Source organism: Gopherus evgoodei, chromosome 9 (assembly GCF_007399415.2).
Source record: "Gopherus evgoodei ecotype Sinaloan lineage chromosome 9, rGopEvg1_v1.p, whole genome shotgun sequence".
Lineage (NCBI taxonomy): Eukaryota > Metazoa > Chordata > Testudines > Testudinidae > Gopherus > Gopherus evgoodei.
Window position 1 is genome coordinate 55,898,045 of NC_044330.1, and position 23,103 is coordinate 55,921,147.

The following is a 23,103-nucleotide window of genomic DNA, read 5'->3' on the forward strand; positions in this document are numbered from 1 at the left end:
AAGCACTTAAAATAACAAAGGCTTCTAATAGAGTGTATTTCCTAAGCATTTTTTGTGGTCAGACTTTGAGTAGAGTGTTGGACTAGATGACTTCCTGAGATCCCTTCCAACCCTGATATTCTATGATTCAGCTCTGTCTTTGAACATTGGGGAGGAATAGATTAAATCAGACCAGGGACCCTTAGGGGAAAGCCACATCTCCTCACTAGGACACCTGTCCCTACTCCTCTGACTTTCACAAGGATCTGGCATTCGAGCCCCTGGCTTAACGAGATGAGATCCTTTCAGCTGAGGATGATCCCCCCATTTGGGACAGGTTAAGCACAATTCGAATCCTCTTTACTCATGCAGTAAAAACAACAACATTGATAACAGCCTTTCACTACCCTTGCATTCAGCATGAAAGTGATTTGTAACCCAACACCAGCCAAAGTTGATCACTTTGGAACAACACTGCTCTATCTGCTGGACATCTTGGCAGAGTAGGTGTGTTCATGTAAATACAGTTTGCTGCTGAAGTCTCTCCCTCTCCCAGCTAATGTCAAGGGAGAATTCATTCAGACCCTGCTTGCATTGATAAACTGATTTAGTTATACTGATACAAATCCATTATGTGGCTGCACTTAAACCAGTGTAAATCATGTTTATACAGGGTTAGTTTAATCTCTTTATTTACTGAATTAAGTTAAATTGATATAAAGTGCTTTTTAAATCCATTTAGTTACATCAGTGTGAGTTTTCTACCATGAACAAGACCTTACACATTGATATAATCACACCGGAGTGGAAGTGACACATCTCTCAGCTCCCAACCTTACTTCACCAACATTGTACATGATGAGTTTTGCTGTTCTCAGTTGTGTCAAATACAGAATGAAGAATGATGGCTATGGATACAAACCCTGAACCTCAGTAACAGATTCCTTCTCTCTCTCCTCTCTTACCCCTGGACTTAATGCCAGCTGTTCCGACGTGTCGCATCCGCACTGCCCGGCATGGAGAGCGTTCAAGAGAAGAGCAAAGAAGGAAGTATCCTTTTTTTTTTTTAATGAAACTACCTAGCTCTTCTATAGCACTGTTCAGCCATCAGTCTCAAAGGTCAGTATGTTGTCCTCCAAGGGAAAGTGAGGTTGAGGGAGGTGACAGTCACACAGCATGGCTGTGCACTCAGAGCCCACAAACAATGCAGTCAAGGCATAGTGCTCTGAGCCCAGCCCAGCACCTTGAGCCTGGGCACCCTGACGCCATCTGAAACAGGCCCCAGTACTAAAGGCTTCCCATTGTCTGCAACATAGGCTGATGGAGCATGACACCTGGACCTCAGGCATCCTTGCATTGCCTAATGAGCTCAGGACTCAAAGCCTGCCATGTGACACATGCACGGACATGTTCATGCCTTGAGCCTAGGCGCTATTGAGCTGTCTGAGCTGCTGGATGAACTCCAAGCCCACATCCCCATACGTTATATCACATGTGACACGTAGTCCCACGCCTGTGTTTGCTCAAGTCCTTTGAGAATCCTGGGGCACAGAAGAGTTTTGCATCCCCTGTTGTCAGATGTACATGCAGACACAGTGGTGTCCCACATCTGCCTCCCCTCCAGAGCTGTGCAAAGGCCCAGCATGGGCCCCTGAGCCAACCTCCCCTGCAGCCCCCTAGGCCTGGCCCAGCCCCACAGAGCAGGCATGAGCCAGCGAATGAAAACACAGGACTTCCTGGATGGCTCACATTTGCAATCAGCAAATACTGTCAGAGTCTTTTGTTCAGATGGGTCATTTCTGTCCTGTCCACTGGCAGGACAGACTGTGAACTCCTCACTCACATGGGTGTGGAGTTACTCATGCAAGTAACCATATTGACTTCAATGGAGCTACTTTGTGCCCAAGTACACACTATTGTGTGCCAGGAGTTCCCAGTCTGGTCCTTAGCTAGTCATCAATCCTATATACGATACTTGGAAGCAGACAAACATCCATAAAGCTGCAGAATCCAGATCCTCCAGTGCACCGTCCTTTGTCCTTGTTTGCACGGTGTGGGCTGAGAATTCCAGCTGGGCTTTTTCGGGGCTGGGCTGCCTCACTCTGCTCCGTGTCACCAGAGAAAATGTAGAAAATGGGGCTGATGTGGAGAACAGCAATGGAAAGAGGGGGTTGAGGACTTACTGGTGTGTGTGCGTGGACGCAATGAGGAGAGGACAAAGGAAAACAGCCTTGTACAGAAAAGGAAGGAGTCCTGATGGGAGCAAGCAGGTGCAAGTGTGACAGAGTTGGGCAAAGGAGCCATACCTGGAGTTGGAGAGTGAGAGAAATCCCATGGGTCAAAGGAGTTGAGCACTGAGAGGACAGGTTTGTGGCTGTTACTGGCATGTTTGGGGCCAGGACGCTCCTTTGAGAGACACTGAAGGTCAGAGTTAGGAAGTTAGGAGCCTGTTGATGCCAATAGGTGCCATGAGGAATTTTCCAAAGCAGTTGAGTGGGTTTAGTGCCTAACTCCTATTGAAATCAGTTGTAATTAGGCATCAGTCCTGCTTGGGTGCTTTGGAAAATCCCATTGGATGCCTGTTTGCACTTGACAACTAAATAGAGAAGCCGGCCCCGGCTGGCTTTGGTCACTGATGTGTGATTTGTGTATTAAGGTTTTAACTGCCATCAGCAGTGCCGAAACAAGGGCCAGGCGAGTGAGGCGCAGCTCTACCACGGTCGGTGGCAATTTGGTGGCAGATCCCTTAGTCCTTATTGGAGGGAAGGACCTGCCACCGAATTTGCCACCACCACTTCATTCATTCTTTGGCAGAAATTTGGCGGTGGGTCCTTCTCTCTGATAGGGACTCAGGGACCCGCTGCCCAAGAGCCTGGAGCCGGCTTTTGCCTCAGGCGCAAAAATTCCTTGTTACGGCTCTGGCCATCCGTGGTTCCAGCGGTGAGGGTTTTTCCTTGTATGTGCCACTGTAGCCCTCTTGCTGTCTGTGCCTGCCCTGGGCCAGTGACCTTTATGTTGTACATACAGTCCATAGGGACTGATGCAGTATTTCATGAGGCTTCTCGGAGCCAAGCAAGTCAGAGACAGGCTCCAGTTATAAATGCCCCACTGGCCAGTGCTTCTAGACCTCTTCCCTAGGAAAGTGCATTGTATCTGGGTTGGACTGTGAATATCACCAAGGCAGAGTTCTTTCTTCCAATGTGAATTTGATTCTGGTATAATTTATCCACAGAATATGTGGTCAGTGCTGCACGCTACACACACACACACACACACACACACACACACACACACACACACACACACACACACACACACACACACACACACACACACACACACACACACACACACAGAGCGTCTGGTGGGAGTTGTAGTCAATTGTTCAGCCACCACCCAGGGGCACTGGGGAGAGCTGGGGGCTCTGGCAAGACCCAGGAGGGTGGCAAAGCCCTGTGTCAGGGTAGGGCTTAGGGGTGGACTGGAGTTTTGTAACAGACTGGGACTTATTTTGGGGGCTGAGGGTGTGGAGGGCCTAGTAGATAAAAACTTCCCTTGCATAAAAGAGCCAGCGCCCATCAGTCATTGCGTGCAGCGACAGCTGAAGAGACCTGAGGGACTGGCATGCACTTGTGGTGAGCTGGATTTGTTACAGTTCCAGCCCTGCTTCAGTTTCTGCCAAAAAAGACTACTTTCCCCTCTCCGGCAGGGTGTGACATGAAGCCCAGCTGTAGCTGTGAGCTCCCCCACAGCCAGTGCTCTTCCTACTCCTCACTCCTGCAGAGACAAGCCGGCACGGCGGTAGCTGTGCCCATCGCACAGCCAGCACCCCACGCAACATTGTTCCCTTCAGCAAAGAGCTGGGCTGGAATGGAGAAGCTGTGCCCTTCCCTCAGGCTTCCTCCTCCAGTACGGGATGCCCATTGGGAACAGGCTGGCCTGAGTGCTGGAGAGAGAGCAGAGAAGGAGAGACACAAAGTGAGCACGAAGTGGCTTGGCTGAATCGGGTTCCTGTTCATTATCATTATCAAAAGGGCTCAAAAGTCATAGTGCGGGCCAGGTTTTCAAACGAACTCTGCCTCAATACAGGTCAGGGAGCCCAAAGTGCTCAGCACCCAGCCACTCCCAAGGGGATGCTCCTGGCCAGATTTTCAAGACCTCAGCGCCCAGTGTGCTGCACTCTTGAAAATCCTGGCCTAGCCACCTCATCCTTCAGCTGATACAATTAATCCAAGTCTTTCCATACTTCCCTGGCAGTTGTCCAGATGGTTCTTTGGCTTCTTTTTTATTATTTTTATAAAGGAGCCCATCATCATGGGCTCTGTCTAATGGAAGTTAAAGATTTCCTGGCACAGCAGATAACGCTATTGGCCTCTTCAGTATTCCCTAAGGCTTTGTGCGAACCATTGTTTAGTATAGCATGGCCCCTGCATTGGCTTACACAGTCATTACACAGCCCTGGCACTAGTGGGTGCATGAGACCACACTAGGGGCTTAAAATTGATGCCCCAGTTTTTTCCTCCAAGCCACCAGAAAGTGCCAATGCTCGAAATCTTGCTCCTCATGCCAAGCAGAAGTAAAACCAGCTGAAGTATTGCTCTGTTATTAGTGTATCAGTATTCCAGTAGTGCCCATTGCATGCTAGACTCTGTCTAAACACCGGACCTGCTCCAAAGAGCAGCGCCAGTCAGCATAGCCCGAGGTTCCAATGCCCAAGTGATGTTACTCCTAATTCTGCTCTGATAACATGATGTCCCAGTAACCTTAGTCCTGCAGCCAAGCGAGGCCCAAGTTATGCTGGGATGTCGTTCCAGCACTTCTTTGGGGAGCCAGAACCGCATTCCGGTACCTCCAGCACTAAGGAATGAGACACCAGTGCCATTCTGGCACTTTTTTGCTAAGACTCAAGCACTACTCCAAACAGAGAATAGCATTGTCCAAGGGACATTATTTCTGCCCCTAGGCTGAGGACAGCAATAATGGAGGTACTTGTGACCCTTTAATACCCTATGGGAATGGGTAGTAGAGGCCATTTGGAAAGCGGAGCATTCCATGGAACATCGGTATTGAAGGAGCAGTCTGGTCTGATGCTTTTTGAATGCTGGGAGACAAGCCATGCCTTCTCAATGCAGAGGCCGATTAGAGGGTGTTAGCGTGGCACAGCTAATAAAATACCTTAATCCTCCAGACGAACTCACTCAAGCGAAGAGAAGCCATCAGGCATGTATGTGCATGTCCCCTGTGACTATGCAGTCACATCAGACATACTAGAAAAAAGAGTTTTTAATGCACTGGTTTTATTTTTTCAGTTCCACAGGGCTCGTGTAACTACTTGGAGTCTGGAGCTGAAGGGCTGGTCAATGCTTTGTGATGGGGCTTGGCAGGATTGGAATTTGATTTTTTGTATAATTTTGACAGATGTATATCGATGTTTATTTTTTAGCATTTTTTCCAATTTAAATTTTTACAGTTACACAAAATCATGTGTGTTAAGCATTTTTTCAGTGTTTATCTAATTAAATGTTCTTGACTGTGGGAAATTATGGGGGCAGCCAGACAATAATTAATGACAATAGATGTTGAAATTCAAAAAGTTAAAGCTTTATAACTGTTAAAAGACAACTGACAACATCACATGGAAAAATATACAAAGTAAAGCTCCTTAAATCAAACTGTTAAACATTCTCAAACAACAGTTTTCTCACGTTGTCTAGCTGCACATTCCGATTATTATCGATGGAAATATTTTTTCATCAGTTGGTGTGTGTACAGTGAGATCCACATTTACCTATACAAATCTCATTCTTCCATGCCTCTGTATAGTTCGTGCCTAGCACTCTTTAGATTTTGCTTTTGTTTCCTCACCTTTTTATTCTGCATTGGCTAGCACAGGCAGGAGCTTTGGCATTACAAGTCAGACCAACGTATCAGCAAAGACCCCTAGCCCAGTTTATTAGGGTATCAAGTCAAACACAGAAGCCAGGTTCATTCCGATTCATCCATGCAGTGGTGCCTCTGCCATTGCCAAAGTTTGAAAGCTTGAGAAACAACAGAATCTGGATTTCTCTTCCATAAATGGGTTTTAGTTTTCAACCTGAGCCATTCTCCTCCCATAGACACTCAAGAGTGCAGAAATCCTACCTAACACCATTGCATCTATGGAGATTGAAGGTTGTATGGCCACTCCCAGCCATATCTTACTGGTTTACGTAAGACCTAACAATGTTTTTAAACAGCATCCTTCATACAAAATGTCATACAAAAATTGAGTTTGGTATAGTAATGCACAAAGGCAGAATGACAGAGAAAGCTGAGCTGTAAGACCTGAACCTGGGGCAGATGCTGGTTGCCTGGGAGGAAAATTGAAGCAGGCTTTCTAGTACTACAGGGCCAGGACATCTGGGGTTGCACCTGCCAGCAGGGGTGCATGGCCAAGACAGCTGGGGTATGCACTGATTCAGCATGTCCCCCAGGTAGCCTCTGCGAGCAGGGCTCCTGTGGAGATCCTAGTGGATTTACAGCTCCTCCAAAGCAGCAGAACCCCACAGTTCCGCCTGTCCTTCTGTGGGTACATCTCTGTGTGCTGGGCCAGGCTGCAGCAGGGAGTTGCCCTGTGTATCTAGCTGCACCATCAGATGTGCATCCGGCATGCTATGGGAGCAGATCTCTCAAACAGACCTCTCCTGTTTAAGGCCCTAGAGCAGCGGTTCTCAAATGGGGGTTGGAACCCCTCAAGGGGTCACAAAGTTATTACATGTGGGGGGGTCGTGAGCTGTCAGCCTCCACCCCAAACCCCACTTTTCCTCCAGCATTTATAATGGTGTTAAATATGTTAAAAAGTGTTTTTAATTTATAATGGGGGTCGCGCACAGAGGCTTGCTATGTGAAAGGGGTCACCAGTACAAAGGTTTGAGAACCACTGCCCTAGAACATGTGCTTTATAAAATGACTAGTGACAAAGATACCTGAGAAGGGAGGCACCCAGAGCTCTGAGTCTTTCTCCAGATCCTCGCCCTCTTCTGATTCATCCTCCAGAGGCAATCTAGACAGGGTGTCAGCATTGATGTTCTGCCTTCCAGGTTTATACTGTACTTCAAAAGTTAACTCTGTTTTTGGACAGCTTGATTTAAGCTTTCCAATGTTAGGTGTGTTTGGGGCAGGGCCTTTTCCCAAGCAGCTGCATTCACTAGGCCCCCCCACTTCATGTACTGGGGTTAGACGTGGCTGCCTCTGCCACAGGAACGTCCTCTTCTTCTGACCACATTATGGCAGCCTGCATGAGTTCATAGAACTTCTTACTGGGCTCTTCCTTACACCTTTTCATTTCACGGCAGAGGGAATCATCCTGGAGCCCCAGCACTAACTACTCTTTCAAAACCGTATCTGGGTCTGGAACTTGTCGAGGGTCTTACTGCTCCACTTTGCTCATTCTCTCTTGGAGATCATACACATATGCCCAGACAGTTTCACCAGGCTCCTGCTTTCTCTCAAATAACTCCTTTAGTCGGGTTCCAATAGGTACCTTGTCTCCATTCACTTCTAGGAGGAGTTCAAACATCTTTTCCACATCTTTCTTGTCCGCCATTGCCATGAACTTTACTGTGGCCTTGGCCTGGCCCTTGAGGTGCTCCTCTATGAAGTCCACACAATCTTCTTCAGGTACTCTTAGCACATGCAGAACCGCCTTCACAGACTTGACCCACTCCCCTACTGTAATGTCTCCTGGTCTTGTCAGGAAGCCACGAAACTCTGTGAGCTTCTGCACTCATGGGACATAAATAGTAGGGGGTTTCTTAGCTTCTGCTGCCTGTTGGTCTATTACTGCCTTAGCTAGTGATAAGACTTTTCTGTGTTCTGTTCTAGCTTGTTGTAATGCCTCAGCTTGGTCTGATAATCTGAGCTGAAGTTCAACAAACTGGGCCCATAGTTCTTCAGTTCCAGCCAAGGTAGGGTTCTTGACCAAGCCTGGACAATGCTACCAGAACTCAACCAGTAAACCAATGGGGTGGACCCTGTGGATAGGATCCTGTCTGTGATGCCAATTATGTAAGCAGGGAATGGTCCCGGTATTGTGGGGAACTTTCCTGGCTTATACACTACCCCGGTGAAGTGGACTAGCAAAAGGATCTGAGTCCTCACTCCTACTCCCTTTATCCCGAGGCCTGCCTGACCTCAAGGGCTCTCCTTCCATTCTCCTTTATGGCAGAGTTCTCATAACCCCAACAAGGCTGGGTTTAGGATTCTTAGGGGGCTCGGTCACTTAGCGCAGGGGCTCGGTCACTTAGCGCAGGGGCTGAAGTATCTCCACTCCAGGGTGCTCTCTCTGCACTTGATACTTCCCTGACCCACTGATCATTACATACAGTTCAAAGCAAATACAATTTATTAAACAGCAATCAATTTAAAAAAAAATAAGGAAAAAATGGGAAAGATGGAAGGAAAACACGTCACCCCACTCTGTGGCACAGGGGCATTGCAACCGGCATCTCTGGAATGTAAGGGAAGTTCATACTGTTCCTCACAAGTCCCAGGCCTCCTTCTCAGGCCCTGGCTGTGCTGCAGGGATGCTGCGCGTTGGACACTTGCTCTGGCAGTGGCCGCACGCTCTCAGGCTCTAGGTGGCAGGATCCTTCTTCCCAGCATTGCCCTCACCCCGTCGGCGTTATGATCCCCCTCCAAATCTAGCCTTGGCTGGGGGCATCTCCCTGTGCTCAGCCTGCTGCCCAGGGTACCCCTCACTCTTCTCAGCTGCTCACTGCACCCAGCTCCGGACTGCTCCAGCCCCAGCTCCAGCTCCACTCTGCCTCAGCACGGCTGCTGCTGCTGCTTTGCCTCCAGCTCCCTGGGCTGTTTCTCTGGCCCCCCTGGATCGGGTTGCTTCATCTCTGCTCCCAGCACAGGTCTGCTCTGTGGGCTGCTTTTGTGACTCTGTTCCCACCACTGACCTGCTTCCTGGGCTGCTGTTCTAGCTCCTCTGGATTTGGCACAGCTCTGCTCCCCAGCTCAGCTTGGGCCCTTGCCCTCTCCATAACTCAGCCCCACGCTATGTGACCCAGGCAATTCCAGCTAGATGGAGGACAGACTCCCCCTGACTCCCTGATTAGCCTGCCCACCCTGTCAATTAGGCTGACCTGAAGCGTTGGCTTTTCCCCATTGTTTCTGGGAAGTGTCAGTCTCAGGGTCCTGATTTCCCATTAACCCTTCCCCTTTCTTTTAGTACTGGAAGCTAACCAACCAAAACACCCCCACTGAATGTTAAGCCTGATCTACACTACACGTTTATAGCGAATTTAGCAGCGTTAAACCGAATTAACCCTGCACCCGTCCACACAACGAATACCTTTATATCAATATAAAAGGCTCCTAATACTGACGAGGGGAGTAGCGCTGAAATCAGTATTGCCATGTCGGATTAGGGTTAGTGTGACTGCAATTCGATGGTATTGGCCTCCAGGCGCTATCCCACAGTGCACCATTGTGACTGCTCTGGACAGCAATCTGAACTCGGATGCACTGACCAGGTAGACAGGAAAAGCCCCGTGAACTTTTGAATTTCATTTCCTATTTGCCCAGCGTGGAGCTCTGATCAGCACGGGTGGCAACGCAGTCCCAAATCCAAAAAGAGCTCCAGCATGGACCGTACGGGAGATACTGGATCTGATCGCTGTTTGAGGAGACAAATCTGTTCTATCAGAGCTCCGTTCCAAAAGACGAAATGTCAGAGCCTTTGAAGAAATCTCCAGGCTGTGATAGACAGAGGCCACAGCAGGGACTCAGCACAATGCTACGTGCAAGTGTAACGGAAAGCCAAAGAATCAAATGGACGCTCATGGAGGGAGGGAGAGGGGACTGAGGACTTGAGCTATCCCACAATTCCCACAGTCTCCAAAAAGTATTTGCATTCTTGGCTGAGCTCCTAATGCCTGAAGGGTCAAAAACATTGTCGTGGGTGGTTTAGGATATATGTCGTCATTTACACACACACCCTCCCCCAGTGAAAGAAAAGGGAAAAAATCATTTCTAGCCTTTTTTCAATGTCACCGTATGTCTACTGGATACTGCTGGTAGACGGGGTGCTGCAGCGCTGAACATCAGCATCCTCTTCTCTCCTTGATGGTAGATGGCATAATAGGACTGATAACTAGTGTCATCATCCTGTGAGTGCTCCTGGCTGGCCTTGCTGAGCTTTAAGCTTTGTCTCCTGGAGATTCACTCCTGGCTGGCATATTGTAGTAGCTGGAGGCTGTGCTCCTCTTCTCCCCCCTTTAATGTCTAATGGAGATTCAGTCCTGCCAGGAATATCATAGCAGTGGGAGGCTGTGCTCTTCTTCCCCCCCCATGCTTTAATAACTAATGGAGATTCAGTCCTGCCTGGGCTATTGTAGCAGCTGGAGGCTGCCTCCCTCTCATTTTATCTCACTAAAAAGTTAGTGTTTCTTATTCATGCATTCTTTATTACTTCATCACACAAATGGGGGGATAACTGCCACGATAGCCCAGGAGGGGTGGGGGAGGAGGAAAGCATTGGATGGGGCTGTTGCAGGGCCACCCCCTAGAATGGCATGCAGCTCATCATTTCTGCAGGATGTCGGGCTCTGACCCGTAGCGGCTGTGCTCTCTGGTTCTTTAGTAGGCTTTCCCCATATTCTAGGCAGGATTGACTCTATTTTTAGACAAACATAAAGAAGGAAATGACCTGGGGAGTCATTCCCATTTTTGTCCATGCACCCCTGGCCGACCTCACTGAGGCCAGCCAGGAGCACCCATGATAGCAGCAGATGGTACAATAGGACTGGTAACTGTCATCGCCAATTTCCAAAGCAGCAGACGGTGCAATAGGGCTGGTAACCATCTCTTCTACCTTGCAAAGGCAAATGAATGCTGCTGTGTAGCACTGCAGTACCACATCTGTCAGCAGCATCCAGTACACATACAGTGAGAGTGAAAAAAGGTTAAATGGGCTCCATGGTTGCCATGCTATGGCATCTGCCAGGGCAATCCAGGGGAAAAGGGCACAAAATGATTGTGGTTGCTTTCACGGAGGAAGGATTGAGTGACGACATTTACCCAGAATCAACCACAACACTGTTTTTGCACCATCATGCATTGGGATCTTAGCCCAGAATTCCAATTGGTGGGAGAGATTGCGGAAACTATGGGATAGCTACCCACAGTGCAACATTCTGGAAATCGACACTAGCCTCGGTACATGGACGCACACCGCTGAATTAATGTGCTTAGTGTGGCCGCATGCACTCTACTTTATATAAGATGTTTCCAAATACCGGTTTCCGTAAAATCAGAATAATCCCGTAGTGTAGACATACCCTTAGTAAGGGGACAGAAGTCCCCTTCCACTTGCTACAAGGGGGTCCTGTAACTGCAATTACAGTGCAGTGCCGCTGTGGCTATGCTTGCTGAGATCTGTGATTAGCACTGATTCCTATCACCGGAAAGTTGGCTACATGACTGAGAGGAGTTACAACATGAATATGATGTAGTTAATATACCTGGATATACCCACAAGAGGTAATGATAAGTAATTCAGTGGTGTAGCTAACCCTCTCGTGATATGAATGGTGCTGGTGATTACACACTGAAAAGCAAAAATCACACTTGAATTACACTGTAATTGCAATGTAGCCACACTTTAATCACACACTACCCATATTATAGTGTGATCAAAGTACCATAATACCATGAAGGAGACCATTGTTTTTCATGGTAATTTTGGCTCACATAAAGGCTCTGAACTCGACACATGGTAGGGCAAGAAGTGAGCAGCTTAGTCTGCAGCCAGAGGGATTTAGGTTGGCTACTAGGACAAACTTTCTAATTCTAAGGAGAATTAAGCTCTGAAACAGGTTCCCTAGGGAGGGCTGCAGAATCTCTGTCATTGGGAGGTTTTTGAACAGGTTGGACACGTGCCCTCAGAGACCATTTAGGTTTACTTGGCCTTGCCTTTGCCGAGGGAGCTGAACTTGAGATCCGCTTCAGCCCTACATTTCTATGATCACCTTAGCAGCACTGAGCTTTAGTTAAGTCAGTAGGGATGTCCCTAGCCAGAACTCATTGCAGAACCAGGGCCTAAACATATCAGGATCAGAAATCTTGCAGTACAACTCATCAATGCTTTGTGGACTGGAACGTTCAGATGAGATTGGGAAAGCCGATGAGCTTTGCGATGCTTGTTTGAAATATCCCTTTTGAGATTTGCCCCTCATTAGTTCTCAGCCATGAAGAGCATAACAAAGAGGATAAAGTCAACCGTTTGGTGGATTTACTCATGTCTCCCTGTGCTCCCCTCTCAAACCGCTCCTTTGCATTTGTGCTTCTGGATTACTGCTCAGCCATCCACTGGAGGAGCATCCAAGGGCAGATTTGGGGTATCAGGAAGCTTACAGGGCAAACTGCTCTGTACCCAATGTGGAGGTACACAGAAAACATTCCCTTCCGTCACTGCTAGACTCTGGCAGACACCAATGGGCTCATTAGACCAAGCCCATAATCCCCTTTCTCCAATTACTGAATGAACAAAAAGAAAAGCATCAATGTAGCGGTTCCTCCAGCTGGGTGGCTAATAGTTCTGCTCCAATTAAGATTTATTTATTACAGAGAAGTTCCCTGTTTTTAAATTAAACATAGCAATAATGACTCCCCCAGGGCCAGGGGAGGGAGAGCGGCAAATAGTTCCTTAGTGAGCAGTGCAAGGCGGGAGTGTTTTCTGAATGAGGGCAGCTCGTGTCAAGTTGCTATTGTCCCATGGTATTACCAAGGCTTCTCCTGATCTGAGGCACCTTGGGCCAATCCCAGTTAATATTTGCACAACACTGGCAGCTATTCAATGGTATTTATTGTGTGCTGCAGGAGGGGGTGTTCAGTACAGAAACCATTTGAGCTCTCTGATCAGTCCTTGTGCAGACGAGGGAGGGTTTAAACTGCCCCAGTGTGCTGTGAATGCTAAATCCCAAGTCCTAGGGGCTCCCCCTTCCAAAAGGGCATTGATGTCAATGGCTCCCAGTTCAAGGGGGTGGCTCACCCTGAGTGGGGGGCACAGGGGTTGTGATAGCTGTGTGTTTTACTTAAATCTGTATGGATTTGCACTGCTTGGCTAAAGCGTCATCCAAAAGTAGGGTGACCAGATGTCCCTATTTTATAGAGACAGTCCTGATTTTTGGGTCTTTTTCTTATATAGGTTCCTATTACCCCCACACCCCCGTCCCGATTTTTCACATTTGCTGTCTGGTCACCCTATCCAATAGGGTATTCAGTCTCTGTATGAAGCCTTCACGAGATGGAGACGCTAGTGAGTGTAGCCGCTCTTGTACCTGGGACAAACACAGTTCTTGGGTGGGGATCGTTTCCCCAGCATCGAGGGCACTGTGCAGGTTGGAAGTCAGTGTGACCATTCCAGGTGGGGACTCCAGGCTGGTCTGGATGAGACTGGCCAGCGAGGCAATGAGGCACACAGTGACTAACGTAATGGGCAGATTGACAGGTAGCTGGACAGGAGAAGGGGAAGGGGAGTTCAGAGTCAAGGATAGGCAGATAGCAGAGGTGGATGGCAGCTCAGCGCTGTGGGAGGGAATGAAGGAGACAGAGCTGCACTTGAGGATGTGCCCCTTAATCTGCAATGAGGTGTACCGAGCTCAGGTAGTCTCAGGGGCAGGTCAGAGCCTGCGTGTGGCCCCTGGTGCAGATGGCCAGTTCTGTGATTCCACCCTCCCTCTCCCACATCCTTCCCTGGGGTCTGCCAGGCAGCCAGGCAACCAAATCAGTGTCCCTGAAGACTACGAGAGGGGATGGAACTGGAGCCTTTGGCCTCTCTTGTCCCTCAGATTTGCTGATAGCCCTGAGAGGTGATGAGGCTGGGCCCTTCTTTAAAACCAGTTGCCATGGTCACTGAAGGTGACAGTGAGTCCCCCCAGTCAGCGATGGGGGGCAATGGAAAATCCATGTGAGGGGTAAATACACATGAGTGAGGAGCTATCCAGGTGCACTTGCCTTAAATTAACAGAGCTGGGGGCTGGTTTCTTCTTCTCCAAGCACTGGCCTGGAGGCACCTAGGCAGGCGAGAGGGAGTGTGGAGCAGCAGCCAGCATCAAAGGCCAAGAGAAGCCTGTAGAAGTTGCTGACTCCATAGTGCCAGGACTCCACTCCCCCACAACAAAGCACTAGGAGGCAGCACAGAGGGGCCAATGCCTGGGACTGTGCCTGCCAGTTGTCTGGGCAGTGCTGTGAGTGCTGCAGTCTCCTTCAGCCATGACCAGACAGACTCCAGTGTAGGCTCTGAAAATCCTAAATTTGATCCCCAGTTCAGCCAATGGAGCCAGGCAGAGTTTCAGAGCTGAAGGACACTCCGATTCCACAAAGGCCGGAGGCCTCAACAGCAGGGGAAATCCTAACACTGTTGCAGTGTCAGTGAAAGCCATCCATCTTCCCCACCAGGAACACTGTTCTGTGCCATCATTTCACTGAAGGCACCAGTACCTGGGCCAGGAGGAGATGTCTGCGAGCCTGGCCAGGCAGGACCGTTCCTCCTCACAAGGCAGTGGCCCATGCTAATTATTCCTGTCCTTGTTACCACGGGAGCAAAAGCTGCCTCCCAGGAAATGGCATGAGCTCTTGTGATGAGGTGTGCAGCTCATTAGCATTCCTGCTGTAGTGCAGCTCCTCTGCCCAGCACCCCACTCAGTGCTGCCTGCTGTGATCCCTTCCCACTCACAGCCGTGCACTAGGGGTGTCTGTCCACTGTGACGCTGAGCTGAGCCCCAGCAACCTCAAAGTGGGTCAGGTGCTCCCTCCTGATCCCAGTGGTGTGAAAGATTCTACAGAGCTATGAGGCTGTCACCCCCTCAGCATTGTGCAGAATGCCCCCCCCCAGTTTGAGCCCTAAGACTGAGATTTCCACAGCCACTAAGGGACCCCAGTTAATATTCATGGGAATTGGGCACCCAGATCCTTTAGGCAGCTTTGAAATGCTCTGCCCAGGTTCCTAGCCCTTCGGTGCTTGGTGCAGCCCTTGGTGCAGACATGGGTCTATGACTGCCAGCATTGGCACCACTGGGCTGAGCAGACCTGCTCTAAGCCGAGCTAGAGGACATGGTGCTTAGGCAAATGATGACCGCCGGGAGCCCTGTCTACACTAGCGCTAGCACTGTGCTTTCACTTGTTTCCCGGATGTGCCAAACGCAGCTCCAAGTGAAGTTGATGAGAACTAGGCACCTAACCTGCTTAGGTAAGAGATAGTCCATGAGGCACCCGTCTTCATCCATCGGTGCCTAACAACCTTTGACAATCTGGCCTAGAGAGCCCAGTAGTCAGTTTTCTAGCTTTTCATGGCTCTGTGTCTCAAGTATCTCTCGCTGCAGCTCTAATATGGATCAGGCTGGGAAATAACACTTATCACCTTCTGTACTGAACATTCCACAAGCGCAATGGATTATCAGCCCATTGGCAGATCTTTGGGGGGTAGGAGGTGGGCAGTTAAAAGTGCTGTGATGGGTATTGGAGCCAGTGATATCTGCCACATTTTCTCCTGGACTCTGCCTGGGCCTCTCCCTTCAGGGGCCTTCTGCTGGAGCCCAGATCCTCACAGGCACCTAACTCCCCCAGACTTGAGTGGCAAGGACATGGACCTGTCTCCTAACCCCTTCTCTGCAGCGTTTGTCCCTCCTGAGCCACCTGCCCTGAAGTCTTTGAGGAAACAGAGCCTTAAGCTAGACATTTTGGCAAATGGATGAAAAACCATGGGAGAGGGCAAGGCAGAGGAATCCCAACCCCACCACACAGCAAACAGCATAGGGGCTGGCCATGTGGAACAATGAGCAGGGGTCTGGAGGGCAGTTTTTCCCACCCATGTATTCTGGGAGGGGTTTTTCTTTAATCTCCTTCCTCTGAAGCACCAGTGATGGCCAAATCTGGAGATGGGAAATTGGCTGGGGTGTGCCAGGGCTCTGAGATAGCAATATTCATTCTCTCACTCAGGGGCTGAGCTGGCTAGTTTTGGTTCAGATGCCCAGGGTCTAAGTGATTGCCTCACGGGAGGGTAGGGATAGGATACAGAGGGACCTAGACAAATTAGAGGATTGGGCCAAAAAAAATCTGAGGTTCAATAAGGACAAGTGCAGAGCCCTGCACTTAGGACGGAAGAATCCCATGCACTGCTACAGACTAGGGACCAAATGGCTAGGAAGCAGTTCTACAGAAAAGGACCTACGAGCTACAGTGGACGAGAAGCTGGATATGAGTCAACAGTGTGCCCTTGTTGCCAAGAAGGCTAACGGCATTTTGAGCTGTATAAGTAGGGGCATTGCCAGCAGATTGAGGGACGTGGTCATTCCCCCCTATTCAGCATTGGTGAGGCCTCATCTGGAGTACTGTGTCCAGTTTTGGGCCCCACACTACAAGAAGGATGTGGAAAAATTGAAAAGAGTCCAGCAGAGGGCAACAAAAATGATTAGGGGGCTGGGACACATGACTTATGAGGAGAGGCTGAGGGAACTGGGATTTTTAGTCTGCAGAAGAGAAGAATGAGGGGGGATTTGATAGCTGCTTTCAACTACCTGAAAGGGGGTTCCCAAGAGGATGGATCTAGACTGTTCTCAGTGGTACCTGATGACAGAACAAGGAGTAATGGTCTCAAGTTGCAGTGGGGGAGGTTTAGGTTGGATATTAGGAAAAACATTTTCGCTAAAAGGATGGTGAAGGACTGGAATGGGTTACCAAGGGAGGTGGTGGAATCTCCTCCTTAGAGGTTTTTAGGGTCAGGCTTGACAAAGCCCTGGCTGGGATGATTTAGTTGGGGATTGGTCCTGCTTTGAGCAAGATGTTGGACTAGATGACCTCCTGAGGTCCCTTCCAACCCTGATGTTCTATGATTCTATGACCGACTAGCTAAGTGGCAGTTCTGCAGAAAAGGACCTGGGGATTACAGTGGATGAGAAGCTGGATATGAGTCAACAGTGAGCCCTTGTTGCCAAGAAGGCTAATGGCATGTTGGACTGCATTAGTAGGAACATTGCCAGCAGATCAAGGGAAGTGATTTGCACTGGTGAGACCACATCTGGAATATTGCATCCTGTTTTGGGCCCCCCCGACTACAGAAAGAATGTGGACAAATTGGAGAGAGTTCAGCGGAGGACAATGAAAATGATTAGGGGTTTCGGACACAAGGCTTATGAGGAGAAGCTGAGAGAACTGGGTTTATTTAGTCTGCAGAAGAAAAGAGTGAGGGGCAGGGTTCCAAAGAGGATGGAGCTAGACTGTTCTCAGTGGTGGCAGATGACAGAACAAAGAGCAATGTTCTTCCAAGGGGAGTAGTGGGGGCAAAAGACATATCTGGCTTTAAGACTAAGCTTGATAAGTTTATGGAGGGGATGGTGTGATGCACTAGCCTAATTTTGGCAATTAATTTGGCAATTGATCTTTGATTATCTGCAGGTAAGTATGCCCAGTGGTCTGTAATGGGATGTTAGATAGGTTGGGATCTGAGTTACTACAGAGAATTCTTTCCTGGGTGCTGGCTGGTGAGTCTTGCCCACATGCTCAGAGTTTAACTGATCGCCATATTTGGGGTCGGGAAGGAATTTTCCTCCAGGGCAGATTGGCAGAGACCCTGGAGGTTTTTCGCCTTCCTTTGCAGCGTGAGGCACGGGTCACTTGCTGGAGGGTTCTCTGCAGCTTAAGGTCTTCAAACCACAATTTGAGGACTTCAATAACTCAGACATAGGTTAGGGGTTTGTTATAGAAGTGGATGGGTGAGATTCTGTGGCCTGCATTGTGCAGGAGATCAGACTAGATGATCATAATGGTCCCTTCTGAACTTAAAGTCTATCAGTCTAAGTAGCAGTGGGGGAGATCTAGGTTGGATATTAGGAAAAACTGTGTAATTAGGAGTGTGGTGAAGCACTGGAATGGGTTACCTAGGGAGGTGGTGGAATTTCCATCCTTAGAGGTTTTTAAGGCCTGGCTTGACAAAGCCCTGGCTGAGATTATTTAGTTGGTGTTGGTCCTGCTTTGAGCAGGGCATAGGAGTAGATGACCTGAGATCTCTTCCAACCCTAATTTTCTATGATTCTATCATTCAGTTAAGGGAGCCTCAGGCATGGGTGCACCTCAGTCCCTCCCAATCTCTCCCATGGCATGTAATAGTATAGTCTCCTGAGGGGCTGTAATACTTTGGTCGCATTTCAGGTGTTGGGTTTAGTGTGCAAGTGCTTGGTGGGGCTGGTGGCCTGTGAAGTACAAGAGGTCAGATGAGATGAGCTGGTAGTCCCTTGGGAGGATTCAGGGAAGAAGCTAATTTAAGGCAAGATGAGAACCTGATGTCCTTTCTTGGAACCATTAGGGTGGGATACTCGGGTCCAGGAGGCCAGGATCAGCCTTGAGCCTTAACATACCTGCTTGTTGAGACATTCCTGCATTCCCAGGCTGGCAAGTGGCTTGTCACACTGAAGGGTCTGCCTCTCTGCAGCACATCAGCCAGCTCATTATTTTTTAATGTATTTATCTGTGCGTGCGTTGGCAGCCACGGCTCTCGGAATTGGCTGTGGCTGTTCATGTGCACTTCAGTTCAACTCTTTGTTCGGGGAAGCCTGTGAATTATTAAATCAGGTGCATTTAGTGCACAGCCAGATGGAATTGCTGTGTTGTTTTAAAGCAGCAGCAGCAGCATGTGGCATTAGGGCCAGGAGAGGTTTGGCCTCCTGAGTTCCACGACATTTGTCACAGCAGAACGAGGGCCTTTCGTCCTGCTACGTGAGAGCAGGGTGGGGTACTTGCAATTTTCCTCCCATGTTTTATGGCTAGTGTACAAGTTTATAGCTTATTTGGCACCTTCCCTAGGAGGAAAATAGCTGGTGGGGGTCGGGGGAGGCAGTACCCTATTGCAAAGCTTCCCACACAGCTTCTTTCTGTAGCAAACTCCCCACTAGAGCCTTTGGAGGACAGATACATCTCACTGCAGTCAGAGGTGTAGGTCCAGGTGGGTAAACCTACGCACACTAGCTTTGAGCAAACTTGTGTCTAAAAAGCAGCGTGGCCATGGTGGTGTGAGGGGCTAGCCCCCTGGGTCCATGCCTTGGCTCCCAGGTGGGCCTGTATGCGGAACAGCTAGCCCAGCTCACTGCTTGCAATACCGTGGCTACTAGGATATTTTTAGCACACTAAATCTATCAAAGCTGTCGCAGGTATGTCTGCCCAAGCTGGCAGTTACACCCCCAGCCCCAGCCCAGACAAACCCAAAGAGAAAGAGGGAGGGATACATGTTCCCCATCCAACTCTTGCCCCAGCACCTGAGAAATGCAGCTGTTCTGTTGCTGCCAGGGCCTGTTGTGGAATAGCAGAATCTCCCAGCTAAAAAAATCGTCTCCCTGCCTTGGCCGAGAAATAGTTCCCACTGAAATCAGCTAATAGGTGCTGCCATAATAGTGATACAAAGAATTTCCATCCAGTGGGATTGAGAGTCTCCACCATGGCACTTTTTTCACAGGGGATACATGACATGAGTGATCCGGTCTTCAGACTTGGGTGTGCTGCGTGGTAACACATGATGCCCATGCCCAGCTCACTTCAATAGCTGAATGCAAGGTCCACTGGGGCCTGCCCAGTGACTGAGCCTATAAGAAGCCAGTGCGACAAACCATTGAGTAGGGGGGGAGTCATTGCATTTCAGAGCGTTCTATTGATTTAACCATTTCAGTGTTTGGCCTAATTAGACTCAAGTTAGTGCAGGCAAGGAGTTACCTACAGCCATCACATGGGAAACAGTTACTAATTAATTATTCCCAGGGAGCGCACCAAAGGTGTCCTCTCCCTCAGCAGTGGCCGTGAAACTCGGTCAGTGAACACTTTCCACCTGCCACAGCCTCTTGTCTCCAGTAACTGAAAAGTTCCTCCTCCATTTGCACTGCTTAGACCTGAGACTTAACTCCAGTCTGCTGGCTTCATTTAGGAAAAATGATGCCCCAGCAGGCTGGGGACAGATCATCTGTGGGCAGGCTGGAGATAAATACACCACTAAGACCTGCCATTCAAAAGCAGCCCAGGCCGTTCTGTAATGTGTCCACCGAGTTACTGGCCGTGCAGGTTGTGCCTGATAAGCAGATCAGTGTTGTAATGAGAACATGATGCACAGCTAAAGATTTTTTTATGTGTGTGTGTGAGAGAGAGCAAGAGCATATTCCATCAATGCTGCTGGCAGTCTATGTGTACCATGAGAGAAAGAACGAACCACTTGGTCTTCTTCAAAGTGGGTGTCCGGGTGAACTAATTGTCTGCTGTCCCCTCTGGAGACGTGAGTTCAGTTGCAGATTTCGGTCCCATGTGATTTGAGTTTGGTGCTTTTGTCTTAGAGGGTATTTGTCTGCTAACGCCCCTGCCCAACTCAGCACACTTGGTAATCTCTGCCCAGATCAAATCAGAGGACACTACAAGTCTGAATGGAAGTGCCTTGGCAGAAATGTTGGGGGTCCTCTGTGTGTGGAGCAGAAGTGCCGTAGAGATGGCTGAGGGTGGATATACACAGCACCAACCTACACTGTGCTTGCTGCCAGTCAATGTATCACTTCCATGCACACTAAAATTAATTACCACCTGCCAGAAATTAAGCAGCGGTAACTACCTCAGCACCCAGAATACACAGGTTTATCTTAAATAACGATATCATCGTCCTTAACCTTCCTTTCCTCTATCAGTGATTGACATCAAGTTGGACAAACCACAGGATCCTCCAGCCAGTGAAGGCGGGTGTTCTTGCTAATACAGAGCACAGGATTGGTCAGCTTCATTTGATACCACACGCTTGTTGTGTTGCTTCCTATTGGCTAGCTTCCTAAAGAAACAAATTGAGTTATCAGATGGGGGAGGATTTTTTTTCTCTCTGTCTCTGGGGATGGGTGGGTGGGAATGTTCAGATCACGTCACTCTTAACAGCTGTTACTGAAACTTATTCTTTTTTTGGTTTGGTTGTAATATATTGTACTTTATTAAAATTGCCAAAAACAGTTCAACATTTAAAAAGGAAAGTTTAAATCATGTGTATACAACTTTTTGCCAGAAGAAAAGTAGTGACTTTGGGTTTTTTGGAAGGAGATTGGTCTTTTGTTTTTGTATATTTGTAAACTTACAGAAAAACTCTCCAGAATACTACAATCTGGTTAGTTTCAGCATCTGACATAGGACATCGCTAGTAGAAAACTAGTCCCTGATTAGTTAAACAAAATGTTAACTGTACAGTAAAAGATTTGACGGTAGAACAAATCATACTGCAAATACACAAAATAAGTGTGTGATGTAATAGCTCTAACTATATCTCTATATCTCCATATACAGATTTAGAGCGGGGGTGGGCAAACTGCGGCCCATGGGCCGGATCTGGCCCATGAGCCGTTTTAAGCTGGTCCACAAGCTGTACCATGCAGCTTGGCCCTGCTCCGGCCAGGGTGCTGGGTCGGGGGCCGTACCACGTAGCTTAGCCCTGCTCCAGCGAGGGCGCTGGGTTGGACCACATGGCTCTGCCCCACTCCGGCACTGGGTCGGGGACAACACTACGTGGCTCAGCCCTGCTCGAGTACTCTAGCCGGGGCACAGGGTCAGGGCTGCACCACGTGGCTTGGCCCTGCTCTGGCCAGGGCCTGCACCACGCAGCTACAGGAAGACATGGCATGGCCCCGCTCCAGCTCCTACATGCTCCAGTGGCCCCCTACAGCGCTCCAATTGGAACTGCAGTGGCGGTGCCTGTGGATGGGGCAGCCTTCAGAGCCACCTGGCAGCACCTCCATGTAGGAGCCAGAGAAGGGACATGCTGCTGCTTCCGGGAGCCACTTGAGGTAAGCGCAGCTTGGAGCCTGCACCTCTGAGCCTCTCCCCACATCCCAACCCTCTGCCCTTTCCCCTTCCCCCAGCCCTGATCCCCCTCCTGGTCTCCAAACCCCTCAGTCCCAGCCCAGAGCACCCTCCTACCCCCCAAACTCTTCATCCCTGGCCCCACCCCAGAACCTGCACCCCCTCCCACACCCCAACCCCAATTTTGTGTGCATTCATGGCCCGCCATACAATTTCTATTCCCTGATGTGGCCTTTAGGCCAAAAAGTTTTCCCACCCTGATTTAGAGAGATATAAACAGAGGGGGAAATGTATGATAAGGGGTAGTATAATACACTTGTTATCTCATGTTTTAGGGGTGACTACCCAACTCCCAGACAGTGAGACAGAGTGTTCATTACATGCAAGTCTCACTATCATGCATTACACAGTATTATACCATCCCAGAGGAGGTATGTGCAGAGCTACTGATATAGCAATCAATGTTTTTAAGACTTTTTAGTTGTTAATGTTGTATGGCATAGTTCTTAAAGTATAATGTACTGGTGGTTTTTTTTTTCCCTCATGGATATAGTATAAGAGACACACACATGCTATAGTGACTATATTGAAAAAACTACATTACTATCACTTAAAAAGTATGGTTGTCCCATGGAATTCCATTCACCATGGTTAACAGTGGCCACCATTTTGTATTCGCCCTTGAATAGGAGTAAGTGCCTGCAAACAGTTGGTACCTTTATAAAAAAATTCCTGTTCCTGTTGGAAAGCTCCTGTTTGAGCCTGAGCAATATTCAGATGTGTTTCACTTTCAATGGGGATTGAGCGCTAAGTGTCCACCCACTCTTCCAGCTCCAAAATGGTGGCCAAAGTTTGGCAACTCCTATAGATCAGGAGCAAAATCATGCAGATCACTGCAAAATCATGAAGTTTGTCCAGTGGGGCCACCACACTTTTCAACTGACAGGCCTATACATGATGGTTGCTCTTTATTATGGAACATTTTCTGTATGATTAAAAAAAGTCAGGTGGCTGATGAATCGGAGAGAGTGGGGGGAGGTCTTGGCTTCTGAAAAGGGAAGACTGTTTTGGTAACATGGATGTAATTTTTGTATTGTGTACACACATTTTACATATATCTATAAAGCATCCATTCGCTCACACACAGGCACATGCATACACATATGTACACACCCACCCACGCCGTATAAAGTTTTTGTTTCACCCGCTGTTTTTATGACATGCAACTGCGTTAGACAACAGTTGTGGAAAATGAAATGTTTGGGAACAAGAAGTTCT

At 48.7% G+C, this 23,103-nt stretch overlaps 1 protein-coding gene across 1 annotated transcript in view; it reads left to right on the plus strand.

Moving 5' to 3' along the window:
* Nucleotides 1–21,823, plus strand: part of RAB6B (RAB6B, member RAS oncogene family) — a 137,755-nt gene extending 115,932 nt beyond the window's left edge. Inside the window, exons 7-8 of the mRNA XM_030576307.1 lie at nucleotides 963–1,029; nucleotides 20,676–21,823. Of these exons, the coding sequence (XP_030432167.1) occupies nucleotides 963–1,029; nucleotides 20,676–20,740 (132 nt within the window). The 3' untranslated portion in view covers nucleotides 20,741–21,823. The remainder of the gene's footprint in view (nucleotides 1–962; nucleotides 1,030–20,675) is intronic.
* The last annotated feature ends 1,280 nt before the right edge of the window (nucleotides 21,824–23,103 follow it).